We start from the raw sequence: 21,534 nt of genomic DNA, 5'->3' as shown, positions 1-21,534 counted from the left end.
TGTGGGCGACCAGAACCGTCTCTGTCCTGTGACCTGGTTGAAAGCCGGACTGGAATGGATCCAGTGTGGAAGTGTTATACAGGAATCCCTGTAACTGAGTCGCCTCTGCTTGCTCTATGACCTTATCCAAAAAGAGGAGTTTTTTTTTTAACTTTTTATCATTTTATTGACACCAACAATAAATATAAGTACATAAGTAAGGCAAAATAACCTGATTAAAGGTTAATTATGGCTATATCCCAACATACACTTATACATAAAAAACAAACAAACAAAAAAAAAAGGAGAAAAAAATCATTAAACCTTAAACCATCTTATGTACATAAATATAGAAAATAACCTAATTAGAGGTTGATTGTGGCTATATCCCGAACGTAGAATTGTACGAAAAAAAAAGTATCATTGAACCTTGAACCATACGTAATTTCATAAATGTCTTCATACAGGACATTTTATCCCAAGCCAGGTATACACTTTTTCCCATTTCCTTATGGCATCATATTTCGCTACACCTCTAACCATGTTTGACAAAATATCCATTTCAGCAATATTTAATATTTTTTGGATTACTTCCACCTGTTGAGGAATTTCTTTCTGTCTCCAAACTTTAGCGAAGAGCACTCTAGCTGCGGTGAGAATATACACTGTGATATACTCATCTTCTCTAGGGATTTCATTTCGTACCATCGAAAGTAACATTATCTCTGGTTTAAGTTGGAAGTTCACTTTTAAAATCTCTGTTAACAGTTTATGTACAGCCACCCAGTATTTTTTGGCTAGTTCACAAAACCACCACAAATGAAAAAAGGAACCTATCACAGATCCGCACTTCCAACACTTTGGGGAGAGAGATGGATTTATTTTACTCAGTTGAAGCGGTGTAATATGCCACCTGTGAAAAAGTTTGAAGAAATTTTCTCTGAGATTGACTGGTTTAACTATCTTGTAATTGATATTCCAGAAAAGTCCCCATTGCTCTAAGGTAACACTTCTCTTCAGATTCTTAGCCCATTTTATCATAGAATCTTTAACCAGTTCGTCTTCAAGCTTAATTTGTAACATATAATTGTACACCTTTTTAATGACTTTATATTGCCCAGACAGTAATATTCTATCAAAATCAAAGTTGTATTTAGAAAAACCCGACTGTTTATCCTTGTTATATTTTGAAGTGATCTGAAGCATGACCCACCAATCAATATTAAATCCCTGCGACTCCAACTCCTCTTTCTTCCTCAATTTATCCTTATCATCAAGTAACTCTATATATCTGATCGCATTTGTTGTTTCCCGTAACTGAGGTTGGATGGAAGCTTCTTCAGGCGAAATCCATCTAGGGGTTTTATCCCCATATATTTTAGCTTTAATCTTCACCCATCCTGCATATAACGCTTTCCGAATTAAGTGACTTTTAAAATAACTTTGAGGTTTCCTTACGTACCAAAGGTTTGCGTGCCACCCAGCCTGAAGATCGAAACCTTCTAACGCTAAAATGCGTTTGTCCTCTAAGGTGACCCAATCCTTTAACCATAGCGTTGTACACGCTAAATGGTAAACCTCTAAATCCGGGAGAGCTAAGCCGCCATTCTGTTTGGAGTCGGTTAAAATCTTCCACCTCACTCTTGGTTTTTTCCCCTGCCAAATAAATGACCTTATCTGTTGGTTACACTTAACAAAAAAAGGCTTTCTCACTGCAAAATTAACCATTTGTTATAGAAATAAAACCTTTGGGAGTAAACTCATTTTGATTAGGGCTGCCCTCCCCATAAAGGATAGCCCTAAATTACTCCATTTTTTAAATTGTGATTCCATTTCCCTGAGCAGCGGAGTAAAGTTATTTTCATATATCGTACTGCATCTATTGGTCATTGTTATGCCTAAATACTTTATCTTTTTTTCCGATTTGAAGTCCGTTCTTTTTTCAATTTCTTGTGTTTCCTGCAAGGTCAAATTCTTAGTCAAAATTTTTGTTTTCTGTTTGTTCACCCTAAATCCAGCTACTTCTCCGTATTCACCTAATTCCTTTAAGACTTCATCCACAGATTCTAAAGGATCTTGCAAAATTAAAACCATGTCATCTGCATACGTCAAAACTTTATATTCTTCTCCTTTTGTCTTCAATCCTTTTATTTTCGGATTGCTCCGTAACACATTATTTAAGACTTCCAACGATAGGATAAACAATAAAGGAGATAGCGGACAACCTTGTCTCGTGCCTTTTCCTAAAAATATATCTTCCGTTAAATCACCATTGACAATTATTTTAGCTATTTGTTGATCGTAAATAGCTTGGATGTTTCTTACAAAGTCTCTCCCAAAATCCATTTTCTTAAGAATTTCAAACAAAAAGTTCCAGTCTAGGTTGTCAAATGCCTTTTCTGCATCAATAAAAAAAAAAGCTGCTTGCTTGTCCCTATTCATTTCATAGTATTCCATGATATTTGCGAGAATGTGAATATTTGTTCTCATGTATCTATTTGGTAAAAAACCTACTTGGTCTGGATGAATTAAGGTATTCAGTATTTTTTTTAATCTATTGGCTAAAATTAAAGAATATAATTTGTAATCGACATTCAACAATGATATTGGTCGATAAGATCTAATATCGTCGAGCTCACCGCCTATTTTGGGAATAAGAATAATATTACTATGTCTCCAAGATTCTGGTAACCTAGCAGAAGGCCAAACCTCCTCCATTAAACTTTTAAAATGATTTATGAGAAGATCTTTAAAGGTAATATAGTATTCCGCAGGTATACCGTCTGAGCCTGCTGCCTTATTTTTCTTTAGCTTGGCCCATGCCTCCTCTATTTCAAACATTGCAATCGGCTCATTTAAGACCTTTTTCTTTTCTTCCGATAGTTTTATCAATAATTTATTTGATAGATATTCCTCTTGCTTTCCCTTGTTTATCTCCAGCTTCCTATATAGACTAGTATAGAAATCTTTTATTATTATCTTTAACTTTTCAATTTGTGATGTATGTCTTCCCTCATTGTCCTTCAATACCTTTATTATCTTTTTTTCCTTTTCTTTCCTGATTTTGTAAGCTAACCATTTACCTGCTTTATTTGCATGTTCAAAGTGATATTGTCTGGAATATGCTATCTTCTTATCCATTTCCTCTAACGCTAATAGATGAACCTTATGTTGTAAATTCCTAATTTCATTTTTAATATCCCTCTGTGACGGATTAGCCTTTAGTAATTTTTCTTTTTGTTTAATTAATTCCGTCAATTCAGCCAGGGCTTTAGCATCTTCTCGCTTCTTGTTGGCCGAAAAATTAATAACCAGACCTCTGAAATACGCCTTGCTTGTTTCCCATACAGTCGAGAAAAACATATCCTTCTGTATGTTGGCTTGAAAGAAAAAAGTCATCTCTTTTTTTATGTATTCCACAAAGTTCTTATTCTTAATCAAGCCAGTAGGCATTCTCCAACCTGCTTTCTTTCTATACACCCCCATCACAAGAGAGATAGGGGAATGGTCTGCTATAGTCGATGGTAAGATTTCTGCCTCCTGCACTAACTTAATCAGACCTGTCGATATCCACATCATATCAATCCTCGACCAAGAATTGTGCCTAGTTGAAAAAAAAGTATAATCTCGTCTAGTCGGATTCAGAGTACGCCAAATGTCTACCAAAACAAGTTGGTCTGCCATATTAATAAAAACAGATTCTTGAATATACCCGAGGAGAAGAACGAATCATTATTAAAATTAATGGCAGACGCTCTAGTGGATATTTTAGGAATGGAAATTGGGGAAATTATGAGGGAGATTGACTATGCTTATAGGGTTAACACTCTATATGCCAAAAAGAATGAACTCCCTCGGGAGGTACATGTCAAATTCGTTCGAAGGGGTATTAAAGAGAGGATTTGGAGGGAAACCAAAGAAATGCAACTAATGATTAAAGGAACCAGAATTAAGATCATGAGGGAAATTCCGTGGTTAATAAGGAACAGGAGAAAGGAATACTCAAAATTAGCGGGAAAACTCCAAGAAAAGGGTATTATGTATAGGTGGTTAATTCCTGAAGGTTTGATGTTCACCTATGGGAACACAAGATATAGGATTGATTCAATTTTTAAGTTAGAGGAATTTATCAGCAACCACACGAGAAACTGGCAAAGAAAGGCTAGACTGAAAAATCCTAATGAGGAGGAGGACTCGATAATGCAGAGAGAGCCCATGCCTTTACCTGATCCCACACATACGAGTGAGCAAGAGGAGGGAGAAGTATTTCAAGGAGAGGAAATCCCATATAGAGAAACAAGACTCCAGAAAAAAAAGAAAAACTAACTGATAGACGGAGAGAAAACTTATTAACGAATTATGACAAACAAATTGAAAATTGTTTCTTTGAATACTAATGGTTTAAACTCCCCTCAAAAAAGAAAACGGGCTTTCCTACAACTCAATAAATTAAAAGCTGATATCATTTGCCTACAAGAAACTCACATTAAAAAGAAGGATGAGCATTTGTTAATTAATAAAGGTTTAGGAAGGGCTATTATAACCTCAGAGGAGGAGAAAAAAAAAAGAGGACTAGTAACTTATATCAGAGGTGATATTTCAGCTGATTTAGTTTTTGAAGCAAAGGATGCACGGTATCAGGGTATAGAGATTGTGAAGGACCAACAAAAGTTTCTGTTGGTTAATGTTTATGTCCCAAATGATAGGCAGGCTCCATTCTATAAAGACTTGTGTGCCAAAGTGATTAAGTGTAAACATGAAGATTTCTGTATCACCGGTGATTTTAATGCAGTGAAAGCTCGTGATCTTGATAGAAGTTCTGCAATTAAAAAGAAAAAGAAGGAAAAAATGTTGGGAAGTAATACTCTACCCGAAGTTTTTATTAATATGCCAAAAAGAGGAGTTTTGACACCAGCCAATAGTTTGCCAATACAGCCGGGTCTACAGATGTTTTTTTTTTCAAGAGGGGATGGACCACAACCTCTTTATGGGAAAGATCCCTTCTAAGAGGGATCTGTTGACAATGGCCTGTAGTGGTTCACATAGCATCACCTGGCTAGCTTTTACAAGCCAAGATGGGCACGGATCCAACCCACAGGTGGTAGGGGGCACAATAAAAAGGATCCTGTTGACTTCCTCCAGGCTGAGTGGGGTGAAGGAATTAAAAAAATGGACCAGAAAACGTGCTCGGTGCCTCGAGTTCACTCACTGTATCGAATGTGGCAGGCAGGTCATGCTGGAAACCTTATCTGTGAAAAAGCTCACAAATTCCCTAACATTTGGTTTTGGCCAAAGCCGAAAGGACGCTCAGCTGTGGATGTGCCTGCTTTGGCGGGGAGAGTGGGATATACTGTATTTTTCGGTTCATAAGACGCTCCGGACCATAGGACGCACCTTCCTCCTGGGGGGCGATCCGCTGCCTCCGCCTCTGATCCCGGCGCTTCCCCTGTGCCTGCCTGCCTGGCTCCAGCTCTGCTTCCAGCAAGCGCTGGGATCGCTCCACACTGCCCCCACCGCAAACCCAGCGCTTCGCAAGCGCCGGCTGCGGAAGGGGCAGCATGCTTCCTCCGTGCCTGTCTGCCTGGCTCCAGCTCTGACGCTTACAGCAAGCGCCAGGATCTCTCCCTCTGCCCTCCGATCCCGGCGCTTGCTTTAAGCATCAGAGCTGGAGCCAGGCAGACAGGCACGGAGGAAGCACCCGCCCCCTCCACAAACCCAGCGCTTCGTGAGCGCCGGTTGCGGAGGGGGCGGCGGGGGGAGCGCCGGGATCGGAGGCGGAGGCAGTGGATTGCCCCCCCCCACTGGAGGAAGGTACATCCTATCGTCCTTCACTCCATAAGACGCACACACTCCCCCCCACTTTTTTTGGGGGGGGGAAGTGCGTCTTATGGTCTGAAAAATACGGTAAATGGAAATAAATAAATAAATGTGTCTGATGGTGAAAGAACAGTCCAATGCTGCAAAGAACAATACTGCATTGGAACGTGGAATGTAAGATCTATGAATCAAGGTAAGCTGCATGTGGTCAAAAAAGAGATGGCAAGACTGAACATTGACATCTTGGGAATCAGTGAACTAAAATGGACAGGAATGGGTGAATTTAACTCAGAGGATCACTACATCTACATCAGATATTCAGATCACACCACTCTAATGGCAGAAAGTGAGGAGGACCTAAAGAACCTCTTGTTGAGGGTGAAAGAGGAGAGCACAAAAGTAGGCCTGAAACTCAACTTCAAAAAAACTAAGATCACGGCATCTGACCCCAACACACCTTGGCAAATAGAAGGGGAAGACATGGAAGTCATGACAGACTTCACATTTCTGGGATCCAAGATCACTGCAGATGGTGACTGTAGCCATGAAATTAAAAGACGTTTGCTCCTTGGGAGGACAGCTATGGTAAACCTAGGCAGTATAATAAAAAGTAGAGACATCACCCTGCCAACAAAAGTCCGTATAGTCAAAGCGATGGTATTCCCAGTAGTCATGTATGGCTGTGAGAGCTGGTCCATAAGGAAGGCTGAACGCAGAAGAATAGATGCTTTTGAGCTGTGGTGCTGGAGAAGACTCTTGAGAGTCTGTTGGACTGCAAGAAGAGCAAATCAGTCAGTCCTAGGGGAAATCAACCCTGACAGTTCCCTGGAAGGCCAGATGCTGAAGCTGAAGCTCAAATACTTTGGCCACCAAATGAGAAGGGAGCACTCCCTGGAGAAGACCCTGATGCTGGGAAAGACAGACGGCAAAAGAAGAAGGGGATGGCAAAAGATGAGATGGCTGGACAGTGTTACTGATGTAACTAACACAAATTTGAGCAGACTTTGGAGGATGGTAGAAGACAGGAGAGCTTGGTGTGACTTGGTCAATTGGGTCGTAAAGAGTGCGACTGAACAACAACTACAACAACAAAAACATTTGGTTTAGTTGTTAAAGACCAAATTATACTAAATAATTGTGCTGAGTGTGAGGTCGCAGACGCAATCCAGGTCGCAAAGTAAGCCTTCTTTGTGACCCGGACTGCCACCTCATAGGCCTACATAAATGACCTATAAGATGGAGAAGCAGTTGCAAAAAAGAGAGTTGGAGATTGGATGAAGAAGGGAGTGGTTGCATGAGGCACTTGAGACTCTCTCCTGTAAGAAAAGCCTAATAAATCAGATTGTGTGTCAGAGCTAGTGTGGATACATGAGTGGCTTGGGATATATGAGAGACTCTGGTGGGAGACTGTTCCCAAAAGTACAAAGTCTCTCTACGTGTAAAATAAAGAATCACATCTTGAGAGGGGCTTTTAGTTCTCCAGATTAAGCTTACTGTTCAGTGGGAGAAGATTGTTAGTCTGGAAGATCAGAATCTGGCAAATGGTGTGAAGTGGCACTGAAAGACACTCAAATGCCAAAGTCCCAGGTTATTTATCTTCAAGAGGAGATAATGACAGTCTTGCAGAGAAAAGGGGTCTAGTGTCATGGGTGCTGGGGACCCTGCAGAGGAAGACGAGTCTGCCAAGGAAACTGTACCCCTGCCACCTGCACCAGTACCCCTGCCTCCTGCTGAAGAAGATCCCAGCCCCCCTGCCTCGCCCTCTCGGGTGGCTCGTGTGCGTGACCGCCTCCGTCAGGACCTCAGGGATCGGAGGAGGGCGGCACGCTCACAAGCAAGACGCTCCCTGAGTCCTGAGTTTTGAGAGGATTCTGGCCCTCCTAAGAGCAAGGATGCTTGAGTTGTAACAGGATCCTGGCTGCCTCCCAGAGCCAGCAATTAGCCCAAATGGGCAACAGCCAGCAGAGGGCTATATAGCTGTGGGCTTTGGGAGGAGGCTTTGTGGAAGCAACTAGTCATCTCCCTGACGTTCTAGCATCCACTCCGGCTTGACTTTGGTTCCTGAATTCCTGACTTTGGCTTTTGACTTCTGGACTCCCTGACCTCGGCTTCTGGACCTCGGACCTGCGATACTTGCACAGCGATTTGGATTTGGCACCTCGGACTTTGCCTGACCCGGCCCCAGCCGTGACAGATTGCTTCCACCCGACAAACACCCACTCCACAGGATGGAGGCTGAAGCAAGTGAAACCACCGAACTACTGGCTGCGCTCCAAGCCCAGGTACAGCAGCTAACACAAGCAGTAGTGCACTTGCAGCAACAACCTGTGGCCAGTGCTCCAGCCAAGTGCCCAGTTCCCCCACCTGACAGATTTGGGGGTGCCGTGGAAGAATTTCCTGCTTTCCTGGCACAGTGTCAGCTGTACTTTGAACTAAGAGCACGGGACCTCCAATGACAAGACGAAGGTGTGTTTTATCATTAGTCTGTTAAAGGGGCAGGCGGCCAAGTGGGCCACACCCCTACTGGTTGGGTCCTCTCCCCTACTGACTGATTACCAGGGGTTTGAGGCCCACCTGTCTGCTGCCTTCTCCAACCCAGTCCAAGCAGCCACAGCCAACCGGAAAATCAGGGCCCTGAAACAAGGCCAGTCCTCGGTGGCTCAGTATGCCACCGAATTCAAGCTCCTGGCCCAAGACTTGGCGTGGAATGAGGCTGCTCAGATGGACCAGTTTACCGAGGGGTTGGCAGAGGAAGTCCTGGACGAACTGGCCAGGGTGGAGCGGCCCCCCACGCTCCAGGAACTTATCACCCTCTGCCTCCGCATCGATGGCCGCCTGGAAAGTCGCCGCCAAGCCAAGACCCGAGGGCGCCAGCTCCCTGCGCCATGCCACTTGGCTCCTCTCCCATCCCCAGCTAGTACCAGAGACGAGGGTGAGCCTATGCAGCTTGGAGCTGCTCGACCCCGCCTGACTCCAGAAGAAAAGGCCAGACGCCGCACACAGAACCTGTGCCTCTACTGCGGCACGGCAGGCCACTATGCCTCTGGCTGCCCTGCTAAACATCGGATACCCGGACCTACATTGCCACCGCCGCCAAAAGGCCAGCCCCAGGCGTAAGTGGACCCTCCAGCCTGGGGCGACTAGCTGGGTCCTCCGAACAACAGGCTGATACCCCGGGCCCGTTCCTGCTACCAGTCAAACTCCGTCTGCCCGATGGACGCTGGCTGTTCGTGTATGCCATGCTGGACTCAGGAGCAGCCCACTGTTTCGTAGATGCCGCCTTTGTAAAGCAGCACCAGATTCCAGTGCAGCCAAAAGAGACTCCAACGCTGGTGGAGGCTATTGACGGGCGCCTCCTCCGTTCTGGCCCCGTCACCCAGGAGACCTGTCCCATCACCTTCCACGTCCAGCAGCACCAAGAACAGCTACAGTTTGATGTCGCCCGCATGCCTCGCTTCCCGCTGATTCTAGGCCTTTCCTGGCTGAAGCTGCACAACCCCCTCGTGGACTGGGCCCAGCAGGAACTACGCTTCCGAGACCCATGCCCCCATCTGACTCCTCCCACCACTCTAGCAGCCGGCATCCCGAGTGGTGGTCCTCAGCTCCCTCAGAAGTATGCGGATTTCGCCGATGTCTTTGAGGAGACAGGAGCAGATCAGCTTCCCCCTCACCGACCCTATGACTGTGTCATTGATTTGGTACCTGGAGCACCACTCCCGGTGGGGCGTCTGTACCCAATGTCGGAGCCTGAGTTGGCAGCTTTGCGAGACTACCTGGACAAGAACCTGAAACGCGGATTCATCCGACCCTCAACTTCTCCCCTGTCTGCTCCAGTCCTCTTCGTGAAGAAGAAAAGTGGGGAGCTCCGGCTGTGCAATGACTACCGGGCCCTGAACAAGATCACCATCCGCGACCGGTACCCTCTACCACTGATCCCTGAACTCTTGGATCGTTTAAAGGGGGCCCAAATCTACACCAAGCTGGACCTCCGCGGAGCGTACAATTTGGTGCGCATACGGCCCGGAGACGAATGGAAGACCGCGTTTGGGACCCGATACGGGCAGTACGAGCACCTGGTGATGCCCTTCGGATTGACCAACGCCCCCGCTGTCTTCCAGAGGTTCATGAATGATGTATTCCGGGACCTGCTCGACCGCTTCGCGATCATATACCTGGATGACATCCTAATCTACTCCCGCAATCCTGCCCAGCACGCCGAGCACGTCCGCCAGGTCCTGCAGCGCCTACGAGCCCATGGCCTCTACGCCAAGCTGGAGAAGTGCGACTTTGACCTGCGCTCCGTCGAGTTCCTTGGTCACATTGTGTCACCACAGGGAATCCTCATGGACCCGAAAAAAGTGGAAGCGGTCCTGACCTGGCAGGCCCCTCAGAATCGCAAAGACCTGCAGCGGTTCCTTGGTTTCGCCAACTATTATCGGCAATTCATCCCGGCCTATGCATCTCTGACCATGCCCCTGACTCAACTACTCCGCCCCAAAGAACCTTTCCACTGGTCCCCAGAGGCCGATAACGCCTTCTCCACTCTGAAGACCCGTTTTGCCACCGGGCCACTCCTGAGATACCCTGACCCCCAGCTTCCCTTTACGGTGGAAGCTGATGCCTCCAACGTGGCCCTGGGAGCAGTGCTGTCCCAGCGTGAGAAGCCGTCTCAGCCACTCCAGCCCTGCGCCTATTACTCGCGCCAGCTCACCGCTGCGGAGAAGAACTACACCATCTGGGAGAGAGAGCTGCTCGCAATCAAGGCGGCTTTTGAGGTTTGGAGGCATTACCTCGAAGGGGCTCGCCACCCTGTTCAAGTGCTCACCGACCACCGGAACTTAGAGCACCTCCAGACCACCCGCCGTCTCAACCAGCGCCAGATCCGGTGGTCCCTATTCTTCTCTCGCTTTGACTTCCAGATCTCCTACATCCCCCATACCCAGAACCGGAAAGCAGATGCACTCTCCCGGAAACCGGAATACGCCCCTGCTTCAACTGAGGCCGCGCCTGCTGCTCCCATCCTGCCGCCCTCAGTGTTTGCAGCCACCTCCACTACACCCACACTCGTGGAGGACATTCGTGCTAGCCAGGCCAACGATCCCTGGGTCCAGCAACACCTCCAGGCCCGCCAAGATGACTCGGCAGGCGAGTTCACGACTCGAGGCGGTCTCTTGCTACACCGCGAACGCCTCTATGTGCCGCCCGGGCCCTTACGGGCAGAAGTGCTACGCCTGACCCACGACTCGTTGCCCGCCGGGCACTTCGGACAGCATAAGACCACCCACTTGCTGACGCGAGAATTCTGGTGGCCACGAGTTCGCTCCGATGTTGCCCGTTATGTCAGCTCCTGTGACGTCTGTCGGCGGGCCAAAGACGTCCCGGCCAAACCCTCGGGGTTGTTACAGCCCTTGCCCGCACCCTCAGGACCCTGGGATACCATCTCGATGGACTTCATCACGGAACTCCCACGATCCAAAGGTCAGACTTGCATCTTGGTGGTCGTCGACCTATTTACCAAGATGGCCCACTTCATTCCGTGCCCGAAACTTCCCACAGCTCAGGAGACAGCTCAGCTCTACCTGCAACACATCTTTCGTCTGCACGGACTCCCAGCCCACCTGATCTCAGACCGGGGGCCCCAGTTCTCCTCTCGGTTCTGGCAAGCCCTCCATTCCAGCCTGGGTACTCGAGTGCACCTGTCCTCAGCCTACCACCCGCAGACAGATGGTCAGACAGAGCGCACAAATGCCACGCTAGAGCAATATCTCCGCTGCTACACCTGCTACCAGCAGGACGACTGGACCACTCTGTTGCCTCTAGCGGAGTTTGCATACAACAACGCGGTCCACTCGTCTACCCAAATGACCCCGTTTGCTGCAACCTACGGCTACCACCCTCGGTTCTTCCCGGCGATCCTGCCACCCACGAATGTCCCCGCCGTCGAGGCCTACCTGCAAGAACTCTGCGCCAGCCAAGACTTGCTCCGAGAGCAGCTACAGCGGGCCAAGGAAGCCTATAAACTGGCTGCGGACCGGAAGAGGCAGGAAGGCCCCCCAGTCCAGCCGGGGGATCAGGTGTGGCTCTCGACTCGCTACCTGCGCCGGCCTGGTTGGTCTCACAAGCTGGATGCGCGGTTCATCGGACCCTACCCCGTCATGGACCAAATAAACCCTGTCGCTTTCAGGCTCCAGTTGCCACCTCACCTCCGCATTCACCCTGTGTTCCATCGCTCCCTCCTTGTTCCAGCTGCACCCCCTGACCCAGCTCGGCCTCCTTGCCCACCGCCGCCACCACTGGTGTTGGTGGATGACGAGGAAGAATACGAGGTGCGCCAGATCCTGGACTCCCGGTACCATCGCGGAGGCCTCCAGTACCTTGTGGACTGGGAGGGATACGGCCCAGAAGACCGGTCTTGGGAGCCCGTGGACAATCTTCATGCCCCAGACTTGGTGCAATAGTTCCACAACGACCACCCCGACCTCCCAGGTCCCTCGACGGAGGGGGGCCCTGGGGGGGGGGGATAGTGTCATGGGTGCTGGGGACCCTGCAGAGGAAGACGAGTCTGCCAAGGAAACTGTACCCCTGCCACCTGCACCAGTACCCCTGCCTCCTGCTGAAGAAGATCCCAGCCCCCCTGCCTCGCCCTCTCGGGTGGCTCGTGTGCGTGACCGCCTCCGTCAGGACCTCAGGGATCGGAGGAGGGCGGCACGCTCACAAGCAAGACGCTCCCTGAGTCCTGAGTTTTGAGAGGATTCTGGCCCTCCTAAGAGCAAGGATGCTTGAGTTGTAACAGGATCCTGGCTGCCTCCCAGAGCCAGCAATTAGCCCAAATGGGCAACAGCCAGCAGAGGGCTATATAGCTGTGGGCTTTGGGAGGAGGCTTTGTGGAAGCAACTAGTCATCTCCCTGACGTTCTAGCATCCACTCCGGCTTGACTTTGGTTCCTGAATTCCTGACTTTGGCTTTTGACTTCTGGACTCCCTGACCTCGGCTTCTGGACCTCGGACCTGCGATACTTGCACAGCGATTTGGATTTGGCACCTTGGACACTCCTGCTTGCTGGCTACAGACCTCGGACTGCCTCTGGACTTTGCCTGACCCGGCCCCAGCCGTGACATCTAGAGGGAATACCTTAGACTTAACCAAAAGGACAACGTTGAGTACAACCTCAAGTGTACAAAAATGTACTTAAACTGCACCTTAGTTCCTGCTGAAGCACAGCTCCTTGCTATAGTACAAAATGCTGAACACTCTGGTCTCGATCTGGGATACCCTTACCTGGATCCTGCTACTTCAGCTCAGTAAAGTTGGAAGTCTTTCTCTAGTCTAAGGAGTCTGCTCTGATTTTTCTGCCAGAAGAGCCACTTAAATTGGAGCAACTTTGCTGAGTAGATCTGCTGAATGAAGCAGCAGGGTACATGCTCATCTCAGAGTAAGAACTAAACTGAAATTGACTCCCTGCCTGAATCCTGATGCCCAAATAATCCCTTCTCTATTCCCACAGTGTACTATATAACCAAATGAGTGAAGGACACTGTGTTTCCAGGACTGCCAACCAACTTAATGCTGCCAAACAAAGGTGTCCTGAGAGTCACTCTAGAACTAGACTGCAGGATGCCCAAAAACAAAAGTTCACCTTACCTGGTTTCTCCTTTGGAGGACGACTAAGCAGGTAGAAGCAGAGATTGTGGCTTGAACTCCAGTGAAGGCTGAGTGCCACAGGAGCATCTTGGGGAGGAAGAAAAGAGGAAGAAATTAAAGACAGGCCAGTGGGAAAGAAACAGTCTACTGTTACTTTCCATCAAGACAGCAAGTAGAGCAAAACCAGGAGAAAACAGGAACAAATAATCAAGTCACAGGAATCATATCCCAGAAGCAGTCCTATCCTATCCATTGCAAACAAATCTGGGATGCATACATAGTAATTTTCCTTCCCACCCTCCTCCGCTGCAGACATCTATGGCTCCTGAGACCATTCCTCTACAAGTCAGCACTGCTCCCCCACAAGATGGGGATCAAATTTGGGAAGGGCAACAGTGAGGGGGGGGAGGGAGGAATTGGCAAAAATGTCCCTCCTCTGCTCTGTGAGTAGAAAGGCAGCTTAGAATACAGGTCTTAGTGACTGCCCCACTTTTGTTTTGCTCTGTAGTTTTTCACATTCAAAATTAGAAGCCTGCAAAAGTAAGCTCCATAGCAATTGCCCACCCCATAGCCTGAAATTACCTGGCTCAGCTTTGTTTTCCATTCCAATGGGCAAGGTGCGTCCAGGACCGTGAAAATGAAACATAGCATGGCTAACATAGGGGGAGATAATAATTAATGAAAACAGATATGAACCTGACTATCAGCTAAGAAGTTCTGTTCATCAGAAAGGAAGAGAGAGGGTGACTGGAGACACAACATCCTTTGTGATGGCACCTTCAGGGCAGAATCCCCTCCCTCTTCAACTGGGACCAACTTATTATTTCCCCATAATTCTGTTATTTTGTTTCCTTCAACACCACCACTACTTATTCTGCTGCTTTTTTGCTATCTTATTATTTATTCCTTCACCCGGCTATATGAAGTTTTAATTCTCTGCCCTGCTTCCATAGTCCAAACTGCTGTTTATATATTTATTCAGTATATTGTTTTATCCCACCCTTCCTTCAAAAAGTGTAGAGTGGTGTCCATTACTTTCCCCATCTCCTTTTTATTAATGTATTCCCCACTCTTCTACATGCAGCCAGCTGGGTGATCTTGGGTCAGTCACAGATCTTTCAAGAGCTGTTCTCTCAAGTGCAGTTCTCTCAAAGATCTCTCGGCTCCATCTACCTCACAGGGTGACTATGAGAAGAAAACAGAAACAAATAAGAGGAAAAGGAGACTGTAAGCCTCTCTGAGACTCTTCTTCATCTTACAACAACACTATGAGATGGATGAGGCTGAGAGAGATAGGCCAAGGTCACCCAGTGAGCTGCCAGGCAGAGTGGGGACTTGAACCTTGACTGCCCTGATCCTCATCTGACACTTTAACCATTATATCACACTGGCTGTCCTGTAGCTAGAATATTACCTGCAGAGACTATATTCCGACACTATGCTACCTATTGCTCTTTTCTGATCTTTTATGCTGGTTTCTGTATGTAAAGTGCTGTCTAGTCACAGCTGACTTATGGTGACTTTTCATGGGGTTTTGAAGGCAATAAACAAAAGTGATTTACTGTTTCCTGCCTCTGCAACACTTGACTTCCTACTGTGCTTAGCTCCCTAGATCTGATGAGACCAGGCTAGCCTTGGCCATCCAAATGCTGCTTTTTAATCAGTTTTCTACTTGTGCACATTTTAAAATATTGTGTATACACCTATCAAAGTCTGATGTAACAGGCATGGCATGGACACTTTACCAACTCCATCTCAACACTGAAAAAGGTGAAACAAGGTTGTGTCTTGACATCTTTATTATTCGTTTTTTATATCAATGACCAGATTAGTAGTGTAAACAACCCTACTTTTCACCCTCCTACTTTAGCCAACAGAAAGGTCCCTGCACTCCTATATGCTGATGATACAATACTTCTCTCCAGAAGTGGGGGCTCAGAAGAGCTCTTCAGGCCTTTAGTCTCTTCTGCAAAGAGAATCAGTTGGCAATCAATTATCAAAAAACAAAAATTATGTCCTTTGGGAATAGACCTATAATCAGGGGCAGGAGTCTCAATGGGCATGCGGTTGAGCAAGTAGAGGTTCAGGTATCTTGGAGTGAAACTACAATAGTCAGGCGCAAGGAATGCCCATCATGGGCACGTGGCAGCAGTAGGCCTAAAATCAGCCCAGACAATTTTATTTTTTTTTTAACTATGTACCTGCTGCCCTCAAATTATATCAGGCCAAAACCTTAGCCCAGCTCCTCTATGGGACAATATTAGGTTCCCCATCCTCTGGAGAAAGTTCAATCAAGATTTTAAAGGCAGTTTTGGGTCTCCCTAGATCTGTATCCAACACCAGTTTGCACTTGGAATCTGGCCTGACTAAAATAGAGGCAAAGTAAGCCTCGCCTCTATTAACTTCTGGCTCAAATTGAATGTCCCCAAGGACTACCACCTTTAATCCTTCAGGATTGCTTTAGATCCCCTTGGCTAACCACGGTCTATCACAAGTTGATGACCTTAGGCTCTTCACCACAGCCTCTTCTTGCTATTGGTCTAGACAAGGCAAAAGCCGTAATCAAACAGAGGGTACCTGACACTGAATGGCAACAAGATATTAATGGTGTACTGAATTTTTTAGCAGTGGACAACATAGGAAATATTTCAAAGCTGGCTGCATATCTCTCATTCTTGGAGTATCCTGCCCACTGCAGGGCATTTTCTTTAGCTAGATGGTGTGATCTTAGAGGGGAGATATAGAAAGATCCCCATGCTTGAGAAGCTTTGCCCTTGTGGCACTGGTGCTGACAAAACTATTGAACATGTTTTGCTCTCATTTAAATTCTATCAGGAGATTCATGCTAAATTTATTATTCCTCTATCTAGTAGATCCCCAGATCATTCTGATTCTGAGATCACTAGGAACTTATGGGAGCCAATCCACAGATTACAGTCTCGTGTGCAAGGTTTTTCTCAGTTGTTTATACAAATAGCAAACTTACTTTATGCACTAAAGTAAAATATTAATAACATTTGTTTTATTTCAAATTGCTTATTGTAATAACTACTATTACAATTTTAGTCTGTTGACCTAAATATTTTATACTGTTCACATTGTTTATCTGATACTTTTTCAAAAAAATTCTAATCTGTAAACTATAAATTAGATTTGTACTGATTGCAGACCATATTAAAATTGAATTGAAATATTGTGTGTATTTTTATAAGGATTGTTGTGAGCACATTCCATCCCCATTGGGTGCTTCTTTAAAAAGAAGAGAGCAGCTCAAACAAATTATTTAAGTGCATGAGAGGCTGGTGAAAGCAAGAAACCCATTGGAGCCATATTGGAATTGTTTGCAGAACTGTGCAATGGCATAGACTTGTAGGGGGGGAGGGAGGGAGACCATGTCAATTTTAATTCAGCAGTAGAAAAGAATGGGGGGGGGCGGGTTGAACCTTGCTGCATTGCTCTTTTCAGTGTTACATGGATGGACACTAGAAGGAAGCACCTAAAAAGAACATCCCCTCCCCTTCACCTGAGTTTCTCCTTGCTCTCTAAGTCCAGATATTGTTGGAAAGTACTGTTAAAAATCTCTTCCAGTCGTTCCCACTGGTGGTCCTTGATTATATGGTTCTGTCCCAAGCCAACCACAGTGCCATCATCACTCTTCATTAAAGCTTCATAAGGATTCTTAAATGCACTACCTGAGTTTGAAGACATGCAAGGCTATGTTAAAAATAATTAAACAGCACCTTGAAGACTAACATTTACTTTAACAGCCAGTTTGGTGTAGTGGTTAAATGTGCGGACTCTTATCTGGGAGAGCCGGGTTTGATTCCCCACTCCTCCACTTGCACCTGCTAGCATGGCCTTGGGTCAGCCATAGCTCTGGCAGAGGTTGTCCTTGAAAGGGCAGTTGCTGTGAGATGTCAGCGTAGGGTTCATGGACGCTCCAATGGACAGACTCTTTTCATTTGAAAATAAGTTTAATTTATTGGATACATACATGTTACCGCTACGAAAGTTCTTTGAAAGTGATAAGGTACACACACACTAGCTGGCCTTTATGGCCCAGGATCAAAGCTAGGGGGTTTAAATCATTCTCACAATACAGTTGCATTCTACTTCTAAGAGGTGCGAGGTTAACACACTGATATCTTGCATAGCTAGCCGCGTCCGTTCTCTCTCCCCCACAGGCGGCCTTGCAGCGGCTGAGAGCCAGCCACATAGTTTGCACTTCAAACACCTTTACAGCTCTTGGCGCCAAGCTCCTCTTCCCCCCCCCCCCCACTCCTCCTGCTCTCACAGCTAAATTATAGTTACAGTTTACAGGGTTAGTAAGCAACACAACAGTTTAGGCATTCTGGTTAGTATCAATTTGAACACAAACTGACATGAGAGCCCTCTCAGCCCCACCCACCTCACAGAGTGTCTGTTGTGGGGGAGGAAGGTAAAGGAGATTGTGAGCTGCTCTGAGACTCTTCGGAGTGGAGGGCGGGATATAAATCCAATATCATCATCTTCAGGGTATAAATATTTAAATAAATAAATGTTCTGATCACCTCACAAATAGCTTTTGGGGTCTGAAGATGACGGTCTGCACATCAGATCAGTTGCCCCGTCTTCTTATGTAAAGTCCGGAAACAAGTCCCACCCCCCACCCCCCACTTGTGGATGTAAGCTTTGCAATGGCCCAGAGCTATAGGAATGTTGAAATATGCCTCAGATGTATGGATGCCATGCAGTAAGTGAAACAAAGCTTCCGTTCATTGGTAAGGTTGACTGGACCACTACTTCTTCATGCACTGAGAATGCATGCCTGAACACATCCCACACTCTCCTCAGTATGATGTGCAAGATCTTAAATTAAGGAACACCTTGGTTTCCCAGGAGGGGAAGCCATTGAGCTAAATTAAAGAGCTCTACAAAGCTTGCATGTTAATGCCAGTGTAGGAACAAAAAAGGATTATTCAAGTGAGCTCTTTTCACATGCATATTCTTTTCTTTTTTTCTTGCAAGGAAATTTGGTGAAGTAGGTGAAACAGCACCAGGTTCTTTCTTCTCATGAGGATACAGTCCTCACTGCGATCCTTAGAAAAGGTGGTTGAGTAGACCCTCTCTGATGATGGCCTGTGGGCCAAAACTGGCCTGCTGAGAGCTTCAATTCGGCCCATCGGTAGACCACAGCCCCCCCCCTCACCCCACTTCTCCCACACACACACACCCCTAATCAGGTCAGCTATGCTACCACTAGCTGTTTTGGGTGCTCAGATCAGCAGCTCCCTCGTTTTGTCCTGACTGAACTGCCTCACATGACCAAGAGAGCTACGTGACCCTGCTGGTCTTCTGTGCCTTCCTGCCTCCTTTCTATTGTATCAAGCTGCATTCTTTCTACAGGGAAACTGATCTTTTGTGTCCCTGGGTCCTACCTGGAGCTGGTTTCCCTGATAAGCATGAGCAAATATATATATGTATTTTCTTTTCAAAACTAATGTTCTCATTTGGGCTGGTGGCAACAGGGACAGGCCATGTGTGACTCGCTAGGCTAGCTCTGCTGCAGTTGGCCGGGCACAGCTCAAGCAATCAGGCTGCTCAGTTCCTGCTGCCCACCGCACTGAGGTAGGGTGCAGTTCAGTCTGGGGGAGGGAGAGCCAGCCAGCACAGGGCAACAGAGGAGGTCAGAAAGGGCTTGGTCCAATGAGCAGCTCTCCAGCCCTGGGCTTGCCAAGGTGTTTGGGCGGCAGCGGGGCCCACCTCAGGCCGGGGGAGGAAGCAGCCAGCTGGCACAGAGCCGCAGAGGAGGTCAGAAGGGCCTTGGCCCAACAAGCAGCTGCCCAGCCCCAGGCTCACCGAGGTGTTTGGGTAGCAATGGGGCGCACTTCAGGCTGGGGGAGGGAGCAGCCAGCCAGCACAGAGTAACAGAGGTCAGAACGGCCTTGGCCCAAAGAGCAGCTGCCCAAATGCAGCTGGGCACAGGGCCTGTTGCTCCTTGGGCTCGACAGAGCTGGCTGGAGTGGATGAGGGCCAAGGAGCATCTGTCAAGCCGCAGCTTCACCAAGTTGTTCGGGGGGCCTCAGCAGCCACACACAGTTCAGGCTGCAGGATGGGGCAGTGGCTGGGCACAGGGTCTTTTGCTGCTTGGGTACGACAGAGCAGGCTGGAGGGGACCAGGACCAAGGAGCAGCTGCAAGGTGTCTGGGTGGCAGCCGCAGTGTGCAGTTTGGGCAGGGGGAGGAAGCTGGCTGCCAGTTGCAGGGCTTGTTGCAGGCTGGAGGGTCAAGGCCCGTAGCGACTGAGGTCCTTTGGTGGTGGCAGCCACACATGAAGTTGGGGCTGCCTCTCTCCTGGCTTGCAGCATCAAGAAAAACTGCTAAGAAAGTATCTTTTTCCGTGCTTGTCAGTTGCTTTGGTTTGATGGGTGTGGGGGGTGGAGGAAAGGGCTTCTAAATGATCTAGGCTTGCTTTGTAACCCCAGCAGACCGAGGTCAGCAGCCCCTTTGCTGCCCAGCATCTGTTCTAATGGGAACTCCACCCTCCCAGCTTAGCATTGGTCTCTGCCCTCCATCCTGCCCCCTCTTCTTTACAACTTCAGGTGAAGAATGCTATCATTTGTACAGATGGAGAGGTAGGCAGATATGCCTCAGCCTCTGTAGCAGGAGGAGCGGAAAAGACTGGAGACTGGGGGAGGGGGGGGGGGAGAGAGTCAGCCTTACCTAGCAGTTATTAATAACAACCCATTATTTCTGTGCTTCATGTCTGGAAGCACTTGGCTGGCATGATCTCTGTTTGGTTCACCCATCTAGAGAGAGGCTCAGAGACTGGCACAGTAGCCAGGCTTCATGTGGTGCCCAGAGTGGGGTGGGGTAGGGAGTCAGCTTTACCTAGCAATCATAGTAACCTAGCAATCATTATAATTATAACCCAATCTTTTGGCTCTTGGGGGAACTGTTATAGCTTGTGAGAAGTACCTGGGTGGGAAGGCCACCAAGGAAAACTTGTGGGCAAAAACAAACCTTCTCTGCTCATATCTTGCCTTAGAAAATCCATGATCCTGGGGTTGCTATGAATCAGTTGGGACACAGTTATTGTTTTAAGACAGCGGCAGCTTCAGAGGGATTTGCTTCCTTTTGGAAAATCCAAAGACAGCTGACTTGCATCGGAGTGCATACCGGCAACACCTTTCTGCTCCTTTTGGGCTTCCCAGTAATCTGGTGATTAAGCAGAGAGTGGCTGGAATCCTTTCACATGTGAAGAGATGATGTGGTGATTTTGGCAAGAGATCCTGGAGGGGTCCTCCCGCTCTTCTTGGCATAGAGCAAGGGTAACTGGGGGGTGGGTGGGAAAGTATTTGTGACTTTCCTGCATTGTGCAGACGGGGTTGGTGTAACGTACTCGAAGCGGAGACGAGAGTAGGGCAACATGGTTTATTAGGAGCACGTTGCAAGAGAGAGAACACGCGGGCCGGGTCCCACTTATATACAATCCCCGGTACAACCTACAGGGTTGGTCAGGCCAATCCTGACCCGTTGAACTTCCCGCCACAGCTGTTGATAGGCGGGGAGATTCGCGCCCTGCGCTGGGGCTTCTGGGACGGCCCAGTTGCCCCTGTGCCCGGTCGCATATTATTTACTGATACACTACACCCCTCCCCCCCTGGTTAATGAACATAGTCTTGCAGATATGCGGGAGGTCGGCGCTCTCTGGTGGACCGTCTGAGGAGGTCCTGTGGGGGAGGCGCCGCCACCGCATCTGATGCTGCGGGGGCCCCTGGTGCGGACGGTGGCGGCCGGACTGGTTCTTCGGCACCTTCGGGCTCTGGCGGTTCCGGTGCTACCTGGGCCGGTGTTAGGGGTGATGGGGCCGCGTCCTCCGGTCGGTCCCCGGCGAGCTCCTCCCCGGCGCTTGCCTCTTCTGTGTCCGCCAGTTCCTCTGGTAGCGTGCGGCGCCTCAATTGGTCTATGTGCCGCCGTAGTACCTGGCCCCCCTCAGTTGATATGTCATAGTGGCGGGACCCGGTGACTCGTAGCACTCGGCCCGCCACCCAATTGGGTCCCCTCGCGTAGTTCCGGGCGTAAACCGGGTCGCCCGCGAAGAAACCCCTGACTGCGT

At 48.0% G+C, this 21,534-nt stretch overlaps 1 protein-coding gene across 1 annotated transcript in view; it reads right to left on the bottom strand.

Annotated features, from left to right (window-relative positions):
* The window catches only part of WDR93 (WD repeat domain 93), an 89,172-nt gene that overhangs the window by 14,495 nt on the left and 53,143 nt on the right, over positions 1 to 21,534 (bottom strand). Inside the window, exons 8-10 of the mRNA XM_060260069.1 lie at positions 16,961 to 17,129; positions 14,020 to 14,090; positions 13,438 to 13,524 (exon numbers count right to left, since the gene is read on the bottom strand). Of these exons, the coding sequence (XP_060116052.1) occupies positions 13,438 to 13,524; positions 14,020 to 14,090; positions 16,961 to 17,129 (327 nt within the window). The remainder of the gene's footprint in view (positions 1 to 13,437; positions 13,525 to 14,019; positions 14,091 to 16,960; positions 17,130 to 21,534) is intronic.

The sequence above is a fragment of the Heteronotia binoei genome, chromosome 19 (assembly GCF_032191835.1).
Source record: "Heteronotia binoei isolate CCM8104 ecotype False Entrance Well chromosome 19, APGP_CSIRO_Hbin_v1, whole genome shotgun sequence".
In the NCBI taxonomy this organism is placed as follows: Eukaryota; Metazoa; Chordata; class Lepidosauria; order Squamata; family Gekkonidae; genus Heteronotia; species Heteronotia binoei.
Note: the sequence above shows the minus strand (reverse complement) of the source record. Positions and strands in the feature narration are given on the sequence as shown.